The 23,928-nt window shown below is 35.1% G+C and overlaps 1 protein-coding gene across 1 annotated transcript; it reads right to left on the bottom strand.

Moving 5' to 3' along the window:
* Positions 1 to 216: 216 nt before the first annotated feature.
* Positions 217 to 19,512, bottom strand: LOC131042919 (AAA-ATPase At4g25835). The gene is made up of 2 exons (XM_059215707.1): positions 17,968 to 19,512; positions 217 to 1,692 (listed from the first exon to the last, which is right to left on the bottom strand). Exons 1-2 carry the CDS (start codon positions 18,880 to 18,882, stop codon positions 217 to 219), a joined length of 2,391 nt encoding a protein of 796 aa, XP_059071690.1. The 5' UTR covers positions 18,883 to 19,512.
* Positions 19,513 to 23,928: the final 4,416 nt, after the last annotated feature.

The raw sequence follows: 23,928 nt of genomic DNA, 5'->3' as shown, positions 1-23,928 counted from the left end.
TAAAAATACAACGTGCAGAGTTAAACGAGATGCAAATGGAATGAAATCCCATTGTTTATTTGTGATCTTTAAAAGTTCTTGCAGGTCTGAATCAGGAATGTGTCTTCCAGCTCTCGTAAGTGGGTCTTCCACCCAATGATTGCGTGGTAACCATTGCCAACTTACTGAACTCCATTAAAATTTGCTACAGTAAACAATTTCATCAAGCACCTGCAATTATTCATCATCCTCCTCTGATGAACATGACAGATCTTCTTCCTCCTCCTCCTCCTCAGAAGATTCACTCTCACTCTCACTTTTCACAGAGTCCCCTGCATCCATGCCCGAGCCAGCAAGATTGGCTTCAAGAGCAGCTACAACAGCCTTAATTGCACAATCAGGATCAGATTGATTCTGTATAAGAATTTCACAAATCTCTGCCGGTGTCAGACACCCACCAGACTGCATCTTCTCCTCCACAGACGCAAAAAGCTTGTGATCCTCCATATCCAAGTAATTCAAAACCAGTTGCTTGAAAGCAGCAAACCCACAGAAAGACAAAAGTATATGCATATCCATGCGACCACTTCTCAACAGTGCAGGATCAAGTCTGTCCTTGTGATTAGTAGTAAAAATCACCATCCTCTCTTCACCACAGCTGGACCAGAGCCCATCTGCAAAATTAAGCAAACCAGACAGAGTAATGGTAGAATAACCCCGTCGAGATTGTTTAGACCCCTCCTTGTGAGACTTACTGGGCCTCCTGCACATTGCCTTGGAGGACAAATTTGCAGCACAGTCGATGTCCTCAATGACAATAACAGATTTGCTTGAAGTTCCAAGCAGAAGCTCACGCAGACATGAATTGTCGAAAACCTTAGTGAGCTCAAGATCATAAACATCATAGTTCATGTAGTTAGCAATGGCGGCAATGAGGCTGGATTTACCCGTACCAGGAGGACCATACAGAAGATAACCCCTTTTCCATGCCCGCCCTGTTCTGCGGTAGAAGTCCCTGCTTTGCTGAAAACAGTCGAGATCCTGCATAATCTTGTGCTTTAGAACAGGATCAAGGGCCAGAGTTTCGAAAGTCGATGGATGCTTGAACGCCACAGAGCTCCATCTTGCTCGGTTTTCATTATTGCTGAAGAGCTTCCTCTCCTGGCCGCACCTCTGCACATCCTCTGCAAATTTCGAAATGTGGTCGATATATGATGTCAAAATCCTTGCTCTGTCTTTGTTCGGAACTTTTAGAACATACTTTCTCTCTGTACTCCTGCATCCTCTGTCTCGACCGCCATTCTTTTCATCTGTCTTGAGCTGGTGCGTCCACCATATTTGGGTCCCCTGGAATTCGTCTTTAATGGTGTGTTCAGAGGGCAGATTGAAGGCTGGCTTGGTGTTTCGACTGGGTCGAGTCATGGAGACTCGTGGGGCATTTGCTGTTGCTTCTAGGCTGCTCAGATACATTCCCACAGAATAGTAGATTTCGTTTGAACATCCCATTGAGGATTCTTCGAATTCGGGGATTTCTATGTGGGCGTATGCGCCTAGATTGTCTCTGTAGAGCTTCCAGAGCTTGTAGAGTTGGTGAAGATAACTTGGTAGGCCGTTGGATTGCAGCGACATGACACCCATCATCGACCACAACATTGTTTTGTCAGACTCCATCTCTGCAACAAGGATTACCAGGCTGTGGGTGCATGATTGTGCCTGCAAATTTACTTATATATTTGGAAAAGTATATTTTAATTTGCATAAAGAGCTTGGGTACAATAATATTCGCTTTTAAATCGTCCACTCTTTTTTTTTTTCTAATGGGGTCTGCAATAAAGAAAGTTATTTTAATCAATGTTAAATTTTTGGATTAAGTTGGATGTTAGTTTTTTATACATTTTGGATCGCATTCAATGATCCATCATTCTAATGGAGGAAAGATAGAAGGATGATGAATCATGAAGTGTGATCCGAAACATTCATGCAAAAACTTACAGGGAATCTAATCTAAAAATTCAGCATCGATTAATATTATGGATTGTGGAAATCTGATATCATTAACAAGTTACTTTGTTTTTATAGTTTGTAATTGGAGTATAAGTCTATGGTGTTATTTTATTTTTAAAAGGAATTTTAGGTTAAAGTTAAATTGTTTTTATAGTTTGAAATGGGAGTAAAATCTAAGTTGATATTTTTTGTAGTGTTAATTTTATTAAAATTATATATTATAACCCCATTCCATTACTTTTTATTCTATTTTCAAGGAGATACAAATATCAGTGGATGGTCTAATCAAAGAACATATTATCACCCTCACCAATTATATTTTACTAGTTAAACTACATTTTTACTTTATAAGATAATTGAATTTAAGATTGCATATAGTTGAAAGTAAAAAGAAAAAGATTTTAAATAGATTTATATTACTATTGAGTGGAGTTGACAAAACTTGTGTTTTATAATTTATGAACTAAACTTTTTATATTATAATATAATTAAATTTTAAGAATAGATTACTTAAAAGTAAAAGGAAAAAGATTTTAAATAGATTTATACAAATATTGGGTGGAGTTGACAAAACTTATGTTTTATAATTTATGAAACGGATAATTTTTAAGATTATATATTATATGACTTCAAAATAGAAATGAATGATATATAAAAAATAATTTAATGAGTGAAGTCAGAATTGTTATCAAATTTTGTAGTATTATAATCGAGATTAATTTGGTTATTAAGTTAAAATAGAGTAAATTATTTTACTTAGCAGTTTATGAATGCAATGAGTCTACAATTAAAAGCCAAATTTTTTTTAAAAAATCTTATTCTAAAATTATGCTCACCACAGACGGAGCATGAAGTGAATTTTTCGCTCATGTTTTGACAAATGATTAAGGATGCATGCAATCTTTTTAGCAACATAATGATGATATAATTCAAATGTTTAAAAATAGATTAGAGATTATTCATATAGCTCCCCTAATTTCTGAAAAGAATGGTGAATTTATAAATTTTAAAGTGAAAATATGGATGGACCAAATATTTGATTTAGAGATAATTAATTTGATTACCTAATGAACTCAATTGATTGATTCATAGACTAACTTGACTGGCTAGATAACTATCCTAATTTATCAATCAACAAATTTGATTGAGAGTTAACTTGACCAACTAACAAGTTAACTAATTTTATTGGTGACTGAAAAGTAGAACTAACTAAACTAACATGAGTGAAATGTGTGTGAGGATAATTAGGATTGTTTATTTATTGTAATTGGATACATTTGTATAGATTAATTAGGAGTTCATTTATTAATTATTATTATTTATTATTATCAATTAATTAGACATGGAATGACAAAGGGAAATTAAATTAATCAATTAGTCCACTATTGAAATGGTAAACATAGAAAAACATTGCAATCAAACCATTATTACAAATAATATCTAAAATAATATATGTTGATTTCATTTTTGATATTTTTAGATGATTTGCATTTCAATATATTTGGCTTTATAAAGTCATTATTCTCTCGTACAAACTACCCAAACTACTTACAAGAAAGTAATTCCCCCAAAACTAATTTTTTTGAATTAGATAGTCAATCAAATTAGATCACATATTTGTTAAAATTTTATGCCTCTCACTATTGTATAACAAACAATGTAGGCTCACAAAAAAATATAGACCATGAAAGGTCATTATCTTAACAAAACATACGCCTATTCATGACTTAAATACTTCAAACCATACCAAAATAATGTATCTAAATATTAAAGTTGTCTACTATAAGTGGTCATCTATCCTATATACTATGTTTATACTAGTCATGCATTTTTTCACATCATTCATTACAACCAATACATATATATTAATTAAAAAAGAACTATCAAAAGTTTCTACTATCACTGAACTCATCCAATTCTTTACATCTAATTGTTGGATTGATTTTTGATATGTTATCATTGGATCTCACTACCTCAATTGAGAATTCATATCCTTTGTTGATATGGAAACTTGGTCCTTCCTAAAATTATGGGTCCTTTATTAATGTCTCAACAACGTATTTCATGTTACATTTCTTTGGAATTCAAAATATTGTCTCCAAAAGGGGATATTATCTGATTTATTAAATGGCCAGTGTTATGCATATTTAATCTCAAATATGTTAATTTTCATGGTGTTGTCCTTCAACACCTTAACAAACTTGTCTTTGGATACCTCCATTGTCATGGTAACTTGCATAGAGACATCATGAAACATGAGTCTTTTTATAGACTTAGTAAGTGTCATCCTTATGTTAAAAACATCACAAGACTAAGAGGGGGGTAGGGTGGACCAGTGTTGAATAAATCCTTAAAATTTTTCAATTACAAACACTTATCAATGACCTTTAACCAACTAAATACTAATGAAAGATGAAACAACAAACACTAAACACATGAACACTAGATTTTTATGTGGAAAACCCAATATGGAAAAAATGAGAAAAGGGTCAATAATTAAGGTAAAAATGAGGCTTACAAAGTTGTAATTAGCTAACTTTTATTGTTTTTACACAGCTAGAATAAATTAGATATGTAACCCCCCAATGCTTATTTAATAAAATTTTTAACTACATATTCACAATAAGTAAATGATGATTGGTTAGGTTCATTACCCACAAAATAAATAAATAATAAATGATGATGATGATGATACTTTAAGAGGATGAATTATGTGATTGTCTATTGCAAGCCAACCTTAAAATAGAACACAAACTACAATTTTTCGACTAAGTCCTCAATTAGACCTAGGATAAGGATAAGAAATATTGCCATGTAAATGTGGAACAAAATAAGAAAAAAATCAAACATGAGCACCACTATGATAACTAGAGAAAACATAGATGATTTTTCACAAGCATAACAATTTTTTCTCAAATATTTCAACACAGATAACAAGCATTATGAATTGTAATTTAAAAGAATAAAATACCATACCTATAAGAATAAAACCAAATCATTAAAGATAATTAGAACTCAAAAAAGGGAGTTCCTAATTCAAAATGAATTGGGATGTATTATAGAGGTGTTGGTGTAATTATTTATTCATCTTGGATATAATTACACTTTACTTAAATTTACTTAGATGTATGCACACCATTGTAGTTTGCATATGAAACACTAAAGGGAGATGTGATACATTGGGAGTGTGTATGTAGGATAATTTCCATCTTTTATGGTGTGATACATTCCACCTTTGATGGGTGCACCTCATGTGGAGTATTTTACTATTTTTCCTACCTACCCCTACCCTTGCATCTCATTGAGCCACATGTCCTTATTGTGTGTTCTCTTGTCTCTTAGCCTTGCTTTTATAACCAGGCTCATCTACATTGTATGTAACGAATCTTGATGATCTAGTTGATCACATTTTGCATCATTGATAGGAATACAGTTTATTCTTGTCACATTTTGTTCTCTTATTTGTGCTTTAAATTGCCTCTAGATCTTGGCAAATTCTCACATGGTATCAAAGCCATTGGAGTGCCATCGGTTTGCCAATTGAAAGAAATTTGATGCTATTTGGGGTTTTGCATTTTGGAGCTTTCTATTGAAGGTTATTTTTGGAGCTTCTTGGGTCAGATTTGAGGTCACCATTGGATTGAAGAAGATTGAGAAAGTCAGAATCGCCTTTTATTTCCTCCAAATATGACATCCGAGGCCAAATCTAGAGTCGTTTGAAGGTGGAGGGTGATGACTTGTCCTAGCAGCGATCTGCAATTTTAGAGCATTTTTGGCCAAATCCGTCATTGTAATTGTGCTCAGAAGGCCCAAAAACCCCAAGATCGCCTGTCCATTCGCCAAAATTCGAACAGTTGACTTGGAGCTAAGAAAAATTATTCCCCCCTTGGTCATACAGATGACGGTATAGTCTGCATAGGCTGGTACGATTTTTAATTTTTAATTTTAAAAAAACAATTTTCTATTTTTTCGTTTTTCTTTTTTAAAATAAAATAAAAATTTAAAAACGAATATGTGGGGGGCATTTTGAATTTTTTTTGTTTAAAAACATTTTTGGGGGGTTTTAATTAGCCCACAGACATTGCGGGTAACCATAGTGTGCCTGTGGGTAACCGTAGCCCTACGGACCCGCAGGGCTCTGCGGGCCCCTCTCTGTAGGGTCATAAAATTTTTTTTAAAGTTTTTTAATAATTTTTTTTAATTTGTTTTTTAAATGTTATTAAATATGTTTTGTTTTTTAAAAGCCAAAAAATGTTTTTTTTTTTTTTTAAAACCAAAAAATCAAACTTACGCCTTTTTAAAAAAAAAATTCTTTATTATTTTTTAATAAAGATTTTTTTTTTTTTTTTTGGGGGGGGGGGGGGCAGCATTTTAATAAATTATTTTCATTAAACTTTTAATTAAGTTGTTAAAAACAAAAATATCATGGAATAAGCAAAATTGGGAACAATTTTTTCTTGTCCACTTTACACCTGTCTTGCAATGCTTCCAACCGACAGTCGGGGGGGGGGGGAGGGGACAGTCGGGGGGGGGGGAGGGTTCAAATTGCTCCTTTATATCTCTTGGCAACATCTCAATAGGAGGCATCTTCATCTGCAGTATTCTACAGGGCTTCTTTGGTGGCATCATCTTCATGTTTCCATATTTGTATGCTCTTGCATGAACAATGTTGTACTCGCACTATCATAAAGTGCCACACCTCTTTGTATGACATATTTTGATGTAATCATCTTTTACACGTAGATTAGGAAATATCTTGTGAGACTTGGTGCATGGCTCTAGTTGAGACTTAGATTGTACACATTTGTGTAGGGCTCCCGCGAGACTTTGATTGTACCAGTATTTCTGCTATTTACGAGTATCCAGTTGATGCTCAAAGCAGGTTGTCTCCATGCCTGATCTCTATCATGTTGCAGCGAGTGATTCATCGTCATCAACATTGGTACTTGGTTTTGTCACACTTTGCCATTATTGGTGCAACATTGGCTCTCTTTCTTCCTAATGGGGAGGTATTTTGGTCAACATCATTGGACCATCTTTGCAAGAGATTTTACATTGAGGGGGGGCTTCATGGTCTCTTCTTCAATCTTATTCATCATTGAGAGAATTGTGTGCTTTCATCATCTCTCTTTTGGGGGGGAGTTTTTTCCCATGTAGTTTTCCTCTCTTTCTCTGTTTGTGAGAGATTGCATTTGTACATGGGTACCTAACATGGCCATATAGTCGGGACCCATCTTGCATTGCCTAGTTGTATTATAGACTTAAGTGCATTCCCCTGAGTTGCACTTAAGGGGGGGTGTTGGTGTAATTATTTATTCATCTTGGATATAATTACACTTTACTTAAGATTACTTAGGTACATGCACAACATTGTAGTTTGCATATGAGACATTTAGGGAGATGTGATACATTGGGAGTGTGTATGTAGGAGAATTTCCACCTTTTATGGTGTGATCTTGTTGTTACATTCCACCTCCAGTGGGTGCACTTCATGTGGAATATTTTACTATTTCTCCTACCTACCCCTACCTACCCTTGCATCTCATTGAGCCACATGTTATCATTGTGTGCTCTCTTGTCTCTTAGCCTTGCCTTTATAAGCAGACTCTTCTACATTGTATGTAACGAATCTTGATGATCCAGTTGATCACATTTTGCATCATTGATAGGAATACAGTTTATTCTTGTCACATTTTGTTCTCTCTTATTTGTGCTTTCCATTGCCTCTAGATCTTGGCAAATTCTCATGAGAGGCAATAGTGCATTTGACCCCCAAAAGAGTGGATTGTAATTTGACTTTTTCTAGCATTTTGATAAGAGTGGGGGAGACTCCATCAAGGGTTTATTTTAAGAATAAGAGGTTCAATCTAACCTCCCATGCCTTTTTATTTTTTCTGATAACCTAAGGATATCCCTACATATCATCCCTGCAATTCCCACCAAGCCTTGCCTTGGGCTTATTTTTTTATGCCAAATTGGGGTGCTAATGGGGTTCAATCTAACCTCTCATGCATTTTTAATAAAAACATGATTTCAAGCAAAAATTAAGTTGGCCCAAAAGTGGACTATGGGACACACTATTATGCTTTCACCTATGATGGGTCTTAAGAAAGATGGTGGATGTAAAATGTTCCCATATTTTTTGTAACTTGATAAGATGACCATCATAATTAAGTTCCTTATTTTTGTCATAGATTATTTATTCTACAAGCTCTCTAGGACTAAAATATTTACCAAGCTAGATATGAAATCGGGGTATCACCAAATTTGAATAAAGATGGAAGATATTCATACAAATGGTTCTTTAAACATGTGAAGGTCACAATGCATTCTTGGTGATTCCTTTTGTCTCAATAATTGTCCCTCTACCTTTTGGAGTCTAATAAATTGGGTTTTCAAATGTCACCTCTACATATTTTTTTGGTACTTTTTGTTGATACTCATTTAAGTTCACACTTAAGCTAATCATATCTAGCATGTGGAGCTTACTCTTGTTGAAATGTGGCGACTGATCAGCAAAGTACTGTACACTCAGCATGTATCCTCGCCGGGGTTTGGGGCCAGGCCGGTAGCCCCCGAGAAAAGCGAGGGTTCGGGGGCGGGAGCCCCCAAGAAATTTTTTTTGGGTATTTTTTTGATGAAAACCGACATTGTAATAAAACTCTAAAAAGGGCGACTTTGTTTTTGCCCTAAAAACGCATGTTATAAGCGGCTGGGATGCTTAAGGCATTGTAAGGTTGATGTATTGTTTTTGCTAGATAATAAGAAAGATTGGACGACTGTGTATGGTGGACGTAACCCATTCTGGGTGAACCACGTTAAATCTCTATGTTATATGTGTCCTGTTTTATTTCTTTATCTTTTGTATTTAAATATGCATATAATTGTTAGTTCATATTTGCTTCGGATCAGCTTGAAACCCTAACAATTGGTATCAGAGCGAGGTTTTTTGTAAATTGGCAAGACTTTCAGATTTGAGTGGGAGCAATGGAGGATTCCAAATTCAAGGTCGAAAAGTTTAACGATTAGAATTATCAGTTATGGAAAATGCAGATGGAGGATTACCTGTATCAAAAGGATTTGTGGCGGCCATTGGAAGGAAAGGCAAAGAAACCAACCACAATGTCAGATGAAGAGTGGGACATTTTAGATAGAAAGGCACTGGGATCCATTCGATTGTGCCTTGCACCGTCTGTAGCATTCAATATAACAGAAGCAAAAATGACTGTAGATTTGATGGCGACATTGGCTAAGTTGTATGAGAAACCCTCAGCTTCGAATAAGGTATTTCTTATGAAGCGTTTGTTTAATTTGAAAATGAGTGAGGGAGGATCTGTAGCGGAGCACTTAAATGAATTTAATACAATTACTAGTCAATTGTCTTTGGTAAAAATTACTTTTGCAGAAAAGGTTAGGGCTCTCTTGATTTTATGTTCTTTGCCAAAAATCTGGAATAGCTTGGTGATGGCTGTAAGTAACTTTGTCTCTGGTAAAAATACTTTGGTATTTGATGATATTGTTGGTGTTATCCTGAGCGAGGAAATGCGAAGGAAAAGCATAGGAGAGACTCCAACATCATCGGGTAGTGTTTTGAATGTGGAGAACATAGGAAGATCAAAGGAAAGAGGAAAAGGCCCTGGGAATGAGAAGTCACGAGGGAAGTTAAAGAAAGGATGCTCTCAATCTAGAGGAAAGAAAGATTGCTGGTACTGTGGAAAGCCTGGTCATCTAAAGAAAGACTGTTGGTCTCGAAAAAACAAAGGAGGAGACAAAAATGAAAATGACAGTAAGGAAGCTAATATTGCAAGTAATACTTTACAAAATGCTTTAATCTTGTGTTTGGATAATGTTAATGATTCCTGGGTAATAGATTCTGGGGCTTCATTTCATGCTACACCCCATAGAAAATATTTTCTAGATTATGTTCAAGGTGATTTTGGACAGGTATATTTGGGTGATGATGAGCCCTGTCAAATTGTTGGAAAAGGAAAGATAAAGATCAAGTTGCAGAATGGAAATGACCGGTTTCTGCAGGAGGTAAGACATGTTCCTAATTTAAGAAGAAATTTAATTTCTGTAGGGCAACTAAGTAGTGAAGGTTGCATAGTTACCCTCTCAAACAGTATGTGGAAGGTCGTTAAAGGATCATGGAATGCGCTAGGAGCATGAGATTGCATGTTGGATTTCCCTTACATTTTTGGGCAGATGTTGTACATACTGCTGTCTATTTGATAAATAGATGACCTTCAACCCCTTTGGATGGTGGTATTCCAGAGGGGGCATGGACTGGTAAAAGGGTAAATTATTCTTTTCTAAAAACTTTTGGTTGCGAAACTTTTGTCCATGTTGATAAAGAAAATAGAACCAAGCTTGATGCTAAATCTCAGAAATGTACCTTCATTGGATATGGGATAGATGAATATGGCTATCGGTTATGGGATTTTGAAAATAAGAAAATAATTAGAAGTAGAGATGTTATATTCAATGAGAAGGTCATGTATAAAGAACAAATGCAGGAAAAGAAGCATGAACAGGACAAACAAGAATATGTGGTGTTGGATGAGATTCCTAGAAATGAAATGCCACAGGTACCTGATGCTCAGCAACAACAAATTGTCCCACAAACTCCTGCAAGTGTTAGACGTTCTACGAGGACATGTAGACCCCCTGAAAGATTTTCTCCTTCTTTGTATTCTATTTTATTAACGGATTCTGGTGAACCAGAAGAATATGAAGAAGCAATCCAGGTAGATGCCAAACAACAATGGGAGCTAGGCATGAAAGAGGAGATGGACTCCTTGATGAAAAATAAGACTTGGGACTTAGTCCTTTTACCTGCAGAAAAAAAAGTTTTGCCTAACAAATGGGTTTATCGGCTAAAGGAGGAGGAAGGAGGTCGGAAAATATATAAGGCCAAACTTGTGGTGAAAGGTTTTGCACAGAAAAAGGGTATAGATTATGATGAAATATTTTCTCCAGTTGTAAAAATAACTTCAATTAGAACTGTACTTAGTCTTGTGGCTGCAGATGATTTACATCTTGAACAATTAGATGTCAAAACAGCTTTTCTCCATGAAGATTTGGAGGAGGAAATTTACATGTTGCAACCACAGGGATATGAGGTCAAAGGTAAGGAGAACTTGGTGTGTAGGTTGAAGAAAAGTCTATATGGCCTAAAGCAAGCACCCCGACAATGGTATTTAAAATTTGATAGTTTCATGGCTGAACACGGTTATCATAGATGTCATTATGATCATTGTGTATATTTTAAGAGATTTGATAATGGCAGTTATATTATCTCGTTGCTTTATGTTGATGACATGCTTGTTGTTGGGTCTAAAATGCAACATATAAATGATCTTAAACAGAAATTAGCCAGGTCATTTTCTATGAAGGATTTGGGCACAGCTAAGCAAATTCTCGGTATGAGGATTACACGGGACAGGAAAAATAGAACCTTGAATTTGTCCCAAAGTGAGTATATAAAGAAGGTGTTGAAAATATTTAACATGCAGGATGCAAAAGTAGTTAGTACACCTTTTGCTAGTCATTTCAAATTGACTAAAGAGATGTGCCCAAAGGCACAGGAAGAGGTTAATAAAATGTCTAACATCCCGTATTCATCAGCTGTTGGCAGTCTGATGTATGCAATGGTATGCACAAGGCCAGATATTGCACATGCAATGGGAGTTGTGAGCAGGTTTATGAGTAATCCGGGTATGGAACATTGGAATGCTGTGAAATGGATTCTTCGGTATTTGAAAGGAACTACTACGAAGGCATTATGTTTCAAAGGATCTAATGCTGCTCTGAGCAGATTTGTTGACTCTGATTTGGCGGGTGATATTGATTCACGGAGGAGTACTACAGGGTATGTTTTTACTATAGGGGGAACTGCAATCAATTGGATTTCTAGGCTGCAAAAGGTTGTTGCACTTTCAACCACTGAAGCTGAGTATGTTGCTACTACAAAAGCGAGCAAGGAGATGATTTGGTTGCAATGTTTTCTGGAGGAATTGGGTCAGACACAAGAGGATAGCCCATTGTATACTGATAGCCAGAGTGCCATTCATCTTGCGAAGAACTCTGCTTTTCATTCAAGGACAAAGCACATTCAGCTCAGGTACCACTTCATCCGGACTGTTTTGCAGGAGGGTCAATTACGGCTTGAGAAGATTCACACAAGTGAGAATCCCGTCGATATGTTCACGAAGGCAGTTCCACAGGAGAAGTTGATTTCTTCATTAGTTTCTATTGGTCTTCTTGATTGATAATTGTGGAATTTATACCAGTCGAGTCCTAGTGTTTTATCCAGCGGATGCTACATGTACAACGGTGTTGTGTAGTATGACTCTCCAAGTGGGAGATTGTTCGGTGTGGAGCCTGATCAGTCTCCAAGTGGGAGATTGTTGAAATGTGGCAACTGATCAACGAAGTACTGTACACTCAGCACGTACCCTCGTCGCCCTCGAGAAAAGCGAGGGTTCGGGGGCGGGAGCCCCCGAGAAATTTTTTTTGGGATTTTTTTTGATGAAAACTGACATTGTAATAAAACTCTAAAAAGGCCAACTTTGTTTTTGCCCTAAAAATGCATGTTATAAGCGGTTGGGATGCTTAAGGCATTGTAAGGTTGATGTACTATTTTTGCTGGATAATATCCCATTCTGGATGAACCACGTTAAATCTTTGTGTTATCTGTGTCCTGTTTTATTTCTTTATCTTTTGTATTTAAATCTGCATATAATTGTTAGTTCATATTTGCTTCGGATCTGCTTGAAACCCTAACAACTCTCTAATAACCCCTAGCATTTGGGAAACATGTTGTTTCATGAGAGAGAATAAGAGTGCATTCTAAAAGCATTATAGCCATTCAAAATTAAACCAAACCCCAATCAATAAAAATTCTTAAGATGTATCTTAAGCTTGATTGGGTACTATCAAAAGTCTATTCATAATGATAAAATTGTGGGACCTCTCACAACGTTAAAAAAAGAAAAATTCTTTTGTATGGGATGAGGAAGCATAAATGACTTTCAATGCCCACAAAGACGCTATATGGTCCAGGTCAACTTTCTCTATGTCTAATTCTCAATAACCATTTATCCTATCGAGTGTTGCCTCTAAAAGATAGGTATGGATGTCGTCTTGATGCGAGAGGGGAAACCACTTGCTTTCAATAGAAGTGGGTGACAAAGATGATTTATTTGAATTATGAGGTTGTTTATAAAAAATAAAAAGAATATTTGGTGGCTAATGCACTTTTTCATAAGTATGAAAGGAAGGTTCATTTTTTTGTCTCTCAATTCTTGTACGTACTTAGAAGGCAACAATTTGTGTAGAATAGAAATCAATACCAATTTTTAGAATATTATTTTACAATTATAACAAGATTTTTAGGTATATGTCATTAATACAAGTTTTGCAATACCATGGCCATATTTATTCGTGTAAAAACCCACAACTCAAGCATTAATTATTCATGGAACTTCATCCATACCCCACAATAGATCACCTAGGCTTCTTGAAGACATATAAGAACCTTGACTAGAATTAATTTTAGGACAACCTTAAATAGGATTTCAATCTTCTTTGGTACTATGTGTCAATTCAATAAAGAAAAGATAATCAAATTGTCAAGATCTCTACAAATCCATGTTCTAAATACAACTTGGTTAGATATTTCCATGGATTTTGTTATGGGGATTCCTAATTCTCATGGTAAACATGTTATTATGTGATTATCATGATATGCGATACTCTATTATAAGTGATCATGATTTGGGTTTTTGATGCAACTTGTGGCAAGATTTATTTAAGTTATAGGACACTCAATTCAACTTGACTATAGCCTATCATTCTAAGGTCCTAATGACCAAACAAAAGTAGATAACAAATGCTTAGAAACTTACGTAACATATTGTGTCAAAGAAGAAAGGGCAATGGGCCTCATAATTTGCATTACCAAAATGGTGGTAGAAAATCACTTATAATAATGCTTCCAATACGACTCTACATGAGCCTCTCTACAATCAACCTCCACATTCTTTGCTTCATATGGTTTACATTCTTCAAGGTTTAATGACATCAATAGCTTCATTTCCTAGTAGAAGAAATATCTCATCTTTCTTAAGGACAATATATAATAGCCACAAAACCATATGAAGCAACAAGTAGATTAGCATAGGTCTTAACATAGTTTTGAAGTGAAGCTAACTAGGACTTTCTATCATTATAGGCATACATATTGTCCTCATTGTGTGATAAGGTAGGGCATAAGTTGTTGAGTTTAAAATTCTATGGTCCTTATTGAGTGGTGTGGCCCATGGGAAAGTGGTGTATAAAGTTGCACTCCTTCCTCTCTAATCATTCATCTAGTTTTTCACGTCTCTTGCCCTGGGAGAGTTATTCAGCAAGCCATACAAGTGTCGACATAACATCTAGTATTAAATGAGGATGGCTCCATCTTTTTGAAACCAAAGGTAATATTAGACAAGTGCACAATGCAACTTTATAATGTTGTCATTAAGAGAAAACCAAGGTTTTGGAGTAATAGAAAGAAATGCAACCTAAAGATATCACGTGGGAGCAAACCAAGATTGTATCAAAATTTCCTTATATCAAGCTTTAAGGTTGATTTTTTTTATAGAAGGATGGAAAGTTCTGATATGTGTATTAGTATTAGATTATATTATCTTTGGTATATATACGTCATAAATAATCTTGTACAATAAACTCATATTCCAACCTTTGCCTTATTAGAAATAAACAAATCTTACTAATAATATTAAATAGTACAATTTAAAGCAACAAAAATCTAGCATCGAAGACTATCAATATCGTACAAGATTTTCAATCATTTTTTTTTATTGTAGATTAATTTTTACTCGCATCATCTAGATGTCTACAATGTGAACTTTGCCATTAAACCAAGTACACAAGATCCGATAAGATTTTCAACTATATGACCTCTTCATTATATTTAAGTTCTCTCTAACATCATATAATTTAAGTTAGGTACAATCAAACTAACCAAAAAAGATGATTACAAATTTCAATCCATAGATTAACTCAAAAGATCACAAAAACTAACATAAGTCCATATAATTCAGGTACTATCGGGACATTGCTGACGGAAAAGGCAATCGACGGACGATCGAGGTTAACAAATTTCAATCCATAGGTTAATTCAAATGATTAGAAAACCAACATCAACTCCATATAATTCAGGGAGATTCCCGACGGAAAAGGCAACCGGCGGTCGAGGATAATAAATTCCCATCCTGAGGTTATCTTATAATTGTTTACAAAAATGGGGTTTTATGGAGGGATTAAAAACTGTACCGATTTGCGTGTCAGTCTCTGCAATTTCCTTCAAGTATTTTATCTGAATCGGTCTAGGGTTTGGAGCTTTGCCTCCATAGAGAAAATAAAGAAATGTGTGCCGAACAGGTGGATCTCCTTACGGCCGGCCTGTGACTCAAACCCGCGACCTCCCAGACTCGTACTTGGACGACTCTCGTGTCAAAATTTCTTGGAACAGGTGAATGGGATTTGATTCCGAGCAATGATCCGAAAATATCTACTCAAAAACAGGAAATTGTTGATCTTGTGCAGGAAAACGGCCGCAGCGGCATATCAAATTGTCCTAATAATAATGATCTTGATGTTGACGGTGCTGATCTGCTAATCATAATTTTTCCAGCCATGAAATTTTGGACGGCGAGCCAGATTCTGTGAAGGAACGCCGCCAGCAGCTTCTGCAATGACGGCGATCTGAAAGCTCAAGTGAATGTGAAGGAAAAAATGGAACTGCTTTATTTCGCGCGTGTTTAACTTGAGTATTAATGGAAAATGTAGCTGTAAAACTTCTCAAATCCTCCTCGGAGGCTGTGACAGTTCACGTCGTATCGTTGGAATATCATCATATTACTTGTGCCACACATCACAACTATAAATCGCGGCCGATTTTATCGTGGAAAAAGATTTATCTCCACTAAATTTGTCGGGAGTAAGTGACTGAGCGCCAAAATTGTGGACATCGGGGCTAAATCACCACCAACTCTATGAAAAAACTGTTCCAAATCTGGGGCAAAACGCGAGGCGTCAAAATATGGTTTTTCTGATTATGATTATACGTATTTTATTTTGTTTGATGAATTCTTATATTAAGCTGTTTTTCATATAAAATAATATAATAGTGAAAATATAAATTTTCAAAATATAATTGTTTTTTAGTAGATTTTTTTACTGTAAAATAATATTGAAAAGGCAGATTAAAAGAATCAAACCAGTAAGAAATGGCATGGTGGTGTTTTCAATCAAGTGGTGGTGTTTTGTATGGAGAATAGATGACTTCTTATCAATTAAAATTTGATGTTAAATTAAGATTTTATTTTATTTTTAAAATTTAAAATAATTATAAATAGTTGAATCAATTATATTATAATTAATATTTTTTCAAATATACAAATCATTTCGAATTTGTTTAAATAATTATTGAGGAAGATTATAAAAATTAAAATAATTAATTATTATCTTAATTTTATAATTATTAACTAAATTATAATTATGATTCTAAATATTATTAATTATTATATTATGATTACAACTAGAATTAATATCAAGACCAGAATAAGAATTATGCTTAAAACTATTCAATAATTAAAATAAATTAACAATCAAAATATTAATAATAAAAATCACTAAAATATGATTACTAGATATGTTTTCAAAGTGTCATAGTTTTCATATTTTATTCATCTATTTCCAACATTTGCAGCATAAACCCAATTTCAATTATATTTCTAAAGATCTAGCTATCAAACTTAAACTCAATTGATCAGTCAAATAGTTAAAACTATAGTTGTTCTTATTTTGAAATTATCATACTTTAATTTAAAATCAGCTAATCGATCAATGATTTATCTTATGAAATATAAAATTGACTTCAACTATGCTTGTCACAATTGTGCCTAACATGAATCAACTCAAACTTTTAAAGTCAATCCTAACAACTATAATCTTTTTCCTTTGTTAAAGGTTTCGAATCCTTAAAACTTGTTATTCATATTAATCAAAACTATAATCTTTCTCGACCAATGACAATGTGATAAATTTGACTTGTAAGAAGCTGCCTGATCTCAAACTATCACTTACCTACCTCCAAGTCACACTATCATTCCATAACATTAATAAATACTTAAATTATTACAATATCTCTACATGAGAATTGTCACACAAACCAATACTTAAAAAATTGTATACTACACATTTCAATTTTAAATAGTAATCATAGAAGCTCATCAAATTTATCTTTAATCTTTAATGCAACAAAAAAATCTTACAATTAAATTTATTATTACTTTGTATAAAATGACACTACTCTCACACATAAATTATCATTTTGTATTTCCATAGTGACAACAATAAATTTTTTCAATCATTTTCTATAAACAGATCATTAATATTAAAACAGACTTAAACCACATGCTAAACAACATATTAAGCCTAAAGAATGTCAATCAACTCTAAATATTTAACACTTTATGTATATTAAACCATTCATTACTATTATGAACATCAGTATTATAACATCCAATCATTCATATTATTTACATGCTTATCCAGAATTATATTGATCTTATATGATAAGATTTATACATGGATGACCATTTTATCTAATCAACATAAAACCTAAAGTTGCCCTATCTGTCAACGATAATTTCTTATCTCGGTTTCCCAAGTTCAGCATTGTTCATGAACCAAAGAAGCTAGCCAAAAGTACAAAAAACATGAACACAGAAGCGAGCATCAGCTGCCATGCTTCTTGTATGCGACTCTCTGATTACATTCCCAAATCCGAAACATACCTGTAATGTTCTTCCATTAAACTATCTTTTAACTGATGGCAAAATAACCTCAACTCCTTAAACTCATACCTGGATCACTTTCATCACACACCCATCAAAGTTCTTCCTCTACTCATTCCTCTGATGGTGACGACGGAGACAATGGCGATTCTTCTTTCACTTTATCTACAGAAGGGCCCATTGCATTCTCACTTCCACTGCAACTTCCTCCATCCAGAGCATCAATAACGGCCTTAATGGCAGAATCAGGATGAGATTTATTCCGAATTAGAATTTCACATATGTCTGCAGGAGTCAGCCGCCCTCCAGATTTCATCTTCTCCTCTACAGACGAAAATAATAAATGATCCCCCAAATCCAAGTAATTAAAAACCAATTGCTTAAATGCCTCAAATTCACAGTAAGACAGATGTATATGCATATCCATTCGACCACTTCTCAGCAGCGCAGGATCGAGTCGCTCCTTATGATTAGTCGTAAAAATCATGATCCTCTCTTCACCGCAACTGGACCAAAGCCCGTCTGCAAAATTAAGCAAACCAGAAAGAGTAATGGCAGATCTACCTCGCCGAGCATGTTTCGAATACTCATCCTTTTCAAACTCAGAGGGCTCCCTGCTAATTGCCTTGGTGGGCAAATTGACAGCACAGTCAATGTCCTCAATGACAATAACAGATTTGCTTGAAGTCTCGAGCAGAAGATGACGGAGAATGGAATTGTCATAGACCTTGGTGAGCTCCAGATCATAAACATCATAGTTCATGTAGTTAGCAATGGCGGCGATGAGACTGGATTTACCCGTACCAGGAGGACCGTACAGAAGATAATCCCTTTTCCATGCCCGCCCTGTCCTCCGGTAAAAATCTCTGCTTTGAAGAAAACAGTCGAGATCCTGCTTAATCTTCTCTTTAAGCGAGAGTTTCAGGGCTAGGGTTTTAAAGGTGGAGGAGCTCCTGAACGCCACCGAGCCCCAACTTGCACAGCAACCTCCACTGGCATTACTGAAGAGCTTCGTATTTCGACTGCGCATCTGCAGGTCGTCTGCGACCTCTGAAATGTGGTCGATGTAGGATGATAAAACCCTCGCTCTGTCTTTGATGGAAATCTTGAGGATATATTTTCCCTCGCTTCTTCTTTCGATTTCACCTCTTATCTCCTGCGTTTCTTTTGATGGAAATCTTGAGGATATATTTTCCCTCGCTTCTTCTTTCGATTTCACCTCTTATCTCCTGCGTTTCTTTGGCCCCGACAAGGTGTGTCCACCATACTTGAGCTCCTTGGAACTCGTCCTTGACTGTGTGTTGAGAGGGCAGGTTAAATAGAGGCTTGGTGTTTCGGTTGGGGCGTGTTATGGAGACTGTGGGAGCGTTTGCTGTTGCATCAAGGCTGCTCAAATACATTCGCACAGAACGGTATATTTCGTTGGGACAGTGAAGGGAGGATTCTTCGTATTCAGGGATTTCTATGCTGAAGTATGCACTTGAATTGTCTCGATACTTCTTCCACAGGTTGTACATTTGGTGGAGAAGGTCGGGGAGAGTTCTGGATTGCAGGGACATGAAACCCATCATCGACCAAAACAGCGTCTTCTCCGACTCCATCTCTGCAACAAGGATTACCAGGCTCTAATGGGCTAAAAACTTATGAACGAAGAATAAACCTGCAACAAAGCGTGGTGAATTTAAGGCAGGGTTCAATGAAGTGAATGTATCCGTTACTTCAAATGAAGTGCACACCCATAAACCTAGGTCATTACGACAAAGAGTGTTGAACAAGTTAAATGAAAGGAGACAAGTGTATGCGGGGGATTTTTAATTTAATTATTAAATTCAAAAAACTGTCTTATCACATGTTCTTTGGTGGGACACTGTTAAACTGGTTTCAAAATGGGTACGTGAAAACTCGTGTTATTGATTTTTTGAAAAAGCCGCAGCTAATTCTGCTGATCATGATCAACGATCTATAATTTTCGCAAAAATCAATAACATGCAGGTTTTTTATTTGTGCCATTTTGGAGCCAGTTTAGCTGCAGCCCTTTTGGTGTCTGTATAGACAATTTGGATTTATGTTGGGGTTCAATAATGTGCTTGAATAAATTAAATTAAAGGTGGTGCAATTTCTCACCTCTTTTATGACTCCCCTTCTTTATTAAGATTAATATGACTAGCACTTGCATCTTGGTGTGTACAGGGTATGTCAAAGAGGTATATGGAAGATAAATTAGAAAAAAAATTGTTCTATTTTTTGCCTACATTTGTGCAACACGTGAGGTCAATTGGTAGCCCATTTAGCAAATGATATTGTTTGTGCAACAAAGGCCTCAATGGAGAAGTGATAAATTTAAATCAACTATGCATCAACTTATGTTAATCCAACATGAATGAAATAAAACCTATGAATTAGAAAAATAATCGAGATCTATTACCAATATAATCACGATATGTTTATAATAAGGAGAGAGGGAGAAAGAGAGGGGATATATATATATAGAGAGAGAGAGAGAGAGAGAGAGAGAGAGAGAGAGAGAGAGAGAGAGAGAGAGAGAGAGAGAGAGAGAGAGAGAGAGAGAGAGGGCAGTGATTAAGAAGATAGAGATAGAGAGGAAGATAAAGATGGAAATAGAAGAGAATAAGGATATGGAAAGAAGAGGGAGAGATAAAGAGAAAGGGGAGAGAGAGAGAGAGAGATAAAGAGAAAGGGGAAAGAGGGATGGGTAGAGATGGAAGAGATAGATAAATAAAGGGGGGAGAGGGAGAGATCAAAAGATAAAGATAGAGATAGGAAGTGATATATAGAGAGTGGAAGAGGCATAGAGACCTGGAGAGATGGATAAGTAATGAGATAGAGATACAAAGAGACGTACAATAGAGGTCTAGGAAGAGAAAGAGGGGGAGAAAAAGGGAAATATGTTTAGAGATAGAGGGGGGAGAGAGGAAGACAAATAATAGAGTGAGGGGGAAAGATAGAGAGATAGATTTGGAGATAGGGAGGGATCAATAGATTGTGTGTGAGTGTGAGAAAGATATGGAGAAAGAAGGAAAGATATATCATAACTATAATTAAAAAATAATGTTAAATTAATTTATAAATCATTACTAATTTATTAATTATGAGTGAGTGACGAGAAATTAATAATCTTTACTAATTTATTAATTATGACACCTAAAATGTGGACCTTTTTCCTTTTCTTCCAACTACTCATAGTAGAGAAAATAAAGGTTTCAACTAAGAAGAACTAATTTACCGTCATTAATGAAAATTTATAAATTTGTAAATAAATATTATTGGTCACAGTGGTTTTCAACTACACATTTCTTTTGGGCACTTCTTTTTGTATTTTTTAGGGGTGGGAAAGCTTAAACATTTTGTCAATTTTTTCTATAATTTATGGTTACTACAAAATTTTGAGTGACTAATATGATTTAAATATATTTTTGTTAGAAATTTAACAATTCTATGGTGACATGATCATAAAAAAAGTGGATACATTTGATCCCTTTGTTGATTAGCTTAATGCAACAACAATAGAGAGTTTCACTCTTTCAATGTAGCTCACTTCCAATATAGTTGAGGAAGGTGGAGAGTGAAAAGAAATAGGATGAATCCATTTAGGCCTCAATAAAATACACTTCAATTCTTGTCAAAATGAAAATTATCAATCAAAGATTTTACAAAATGTTGACAAACTCCTAACTGTCAAAATTTCAAACTTATAGAGTCTAGATATTGTTATAGCTTTTATTTTTCTCTAATCGAAAAATTATAGGATAGAAGTCATTTTTTTATCATTAAGAGGTTATGACTCTTATTGAGAAATCAAGATATTTAAAATTGGCTTGAACCAAGTGGGGCTACAAACAGGGAGTCACCTCCCCCATAAAACACTTGCCACCAAAGTGCAAAGACCCATTAACAACTACTTTTTAACCTTATCTTTAGTTTGAGAACAAAGAAGTATACTACAAGAACCCTCTTGCTTAAGTCTTTTTTTATTTCTTGCCTTGCATTAAATTTCATCCCTCTCCTGCTCATCTACACCTTGTTGCACATGCGTTGTTCTATTCTAGATCTTCCCAAGAATTCCTTGAGAAGGCCACAATACCCTATTCACTAAATTGTTGAAATAAATAATTTATATATTAATTATTAACTTTAGTGAATTAATTCACTAGAATTTATTATTTAGTTAATTAATTAATTGATATTTATCTCCATGCATAATGCAAACTAGGAAAAATAAACTATGTTTAGCTTTTAAGAGTTTCATGCATTAATTAGTCTATTATGTCATTTGTGCATACATGACTGATTCATGCATTGTGTTTCAAACTCTTAGTCTATCTTGGAAACTCCACCATTTAGGGTTTCTATCTTTAGAGATAGATTTCTTTATAAGGATGTCATATCCTTCATTGTAACTCAAGCAATAAGCAATTTCAAAGCAATACATTCAATTATTGCTAATTGTCTTCAATTATTCTTTGTTGTTCAATTCTCTCTTTATATGTGATAGGTATTCTTGTAGAAGATAAGTGGGCTTGTGGGATTCATATTTCACGAATTCTAACATGGTATCAGAGGTCCAGATCTGAAGATTCTTGTTCTTTTTTTTGGAGATTATTTGCATTTACACAACAAATGTTAACCTTGGGTTAAATTGGAGCTCACCATCAATTTTAGAAGACTTGAGAAAGTTAGGATCGCCTTTCATTTCACTAAAATCCGATATACAGAGTCCATTTTGCAAGGGTTCGAAGTTCAAGGGTTTTCTCTGTTCCATAGAGTACCTAAAAATTTGGAGTGTTTTGGGCTCAAAAGGACCTCATGGTCGGATTTAGAAGGGTGATTCCATGAATTTTGATATATAATTTGCCTATTTTCGGTGAAAGGGGCATCTAGAGAATGATTTTTTATCGGCACATTTTTCGAGGCACGAAAATCCATATGGTCGTACTTGCACCTGCATCAGAAATATTTTCCAAAAAAAAATTAACTGGCTGGTTAAAAAAAAAAATTGATTGCTGGTTTTTTAATTTTTTTGTTTTTAAAATCAAGTGGGTGCATGTTATTTCAAATAGGTTAATTTTTTAATCAATTAAAAAAAAGGAAGTCAAAGTACCTTCAGTAGCTTTTCCAGACATTGATGCCAGCATGACATCATGCTAATGTCAATAGTACAATCAGTGGTACGGACCCACTAAATTTGGAGCTCTTCTAGTTGATTTTCTCTATTTTTAGCCCTTCAAAGTTCAAAAAAAACAACGGTTGGTATTTTGCTCATAACTTAAGCATATGGAGGCATTTTTTGGCAAACCATATATCGTTGGAAAGCTCTTTCTAAGACCGATCCAGATATGGAGGTATATTTTTCTTATTTTTTCAATTCACAATTTTTTTTCCAATTGAAGTCAGAAATTGCATTTTGCACTCCCGAGGGCATATCTTGTGCATTCGGACTCTGTTTTTCGCAAACGAGATATTGTTAGAAAGGTGATTCAGAGCTCTACTTAGATATTGGGTCCATTTTTTTAGATAGATTACCAGCCCATTGTCTCTTCCTTCTAAAGTAATCAGTGACTTCTTGTCCCTATTTTGTCCTCTTATGATATGAGCTCCATCTTTTTGTCTTAGATCTCTATTGTTTTTAGCATCATGGAGAATAGAATTCAAATTCTCAGTACCTTTCATACCTCTCCCTTGTCATAATTATGGGGGGGGGGGGGGTGTGGGGGGGTTCTACTTTTATTGCTAATGCTTCCTTGGTTTTGTGTTGGAGTGTTCCATGTATTCAATACTTGTTCATATGCACTAGGAGATGTAAGGCCATTTATCCATGCATTGTCCATGAGATGGAGCACTTACGTATTTTTTCCTATGTACTATGAGATGCGGTGGCCATTTACCCATGCATTGTCAGTGAGATGGTGTAGTGTCCTGAATTGCACCCGGTGCATTTATGACACTTGTGAATGATGCCTAAGGCACTTATGACAACCCTACGATCGAAATTGTAACATTTTGTCATCGTAGGACCTTCATTCCAAGGATCATTGTTTAGCCCTGTCAGCCATTCACG

This window comes from Cryptomeria japonica, chromosome 2 (assembly GCF_030272615.1).
Source record: "Cryptomeria japonica chromosome 2, Sugi_1.0, whole genome shotgun sequence".
NCBI classification, from domain to species: domain Eukaryota; kingdom Viridiplantae; phylum Streptophyta; class Pinopsida; order Cupressales; family Cupressaceae; genus Cryptomeria; species Cryptomeria japonica.
The sequence above is the reverse complement of the archived record's forward strand: the minus strand, read 5'-3'. Positions and strand labels throughout refer to the sequence as shown.

Excerpts from the sequence above, each read along its gene's own strand:
- LOC131042919 (XM_059215707.1), bottom strand. The coding sequence starts at position 18,882 with ATGCGCAGTCGAAATACGAAGCTCTTCAGTAATGCCAGTGGAGGTTGC. Across the intron at positions 1,693-17,967 it reads CGTCGTCACCATCAGAGGAA|GCACAATCATGCACCCACAG; the intron begins TGAGTAGAGGAA and ends GTAAATTTGCAG.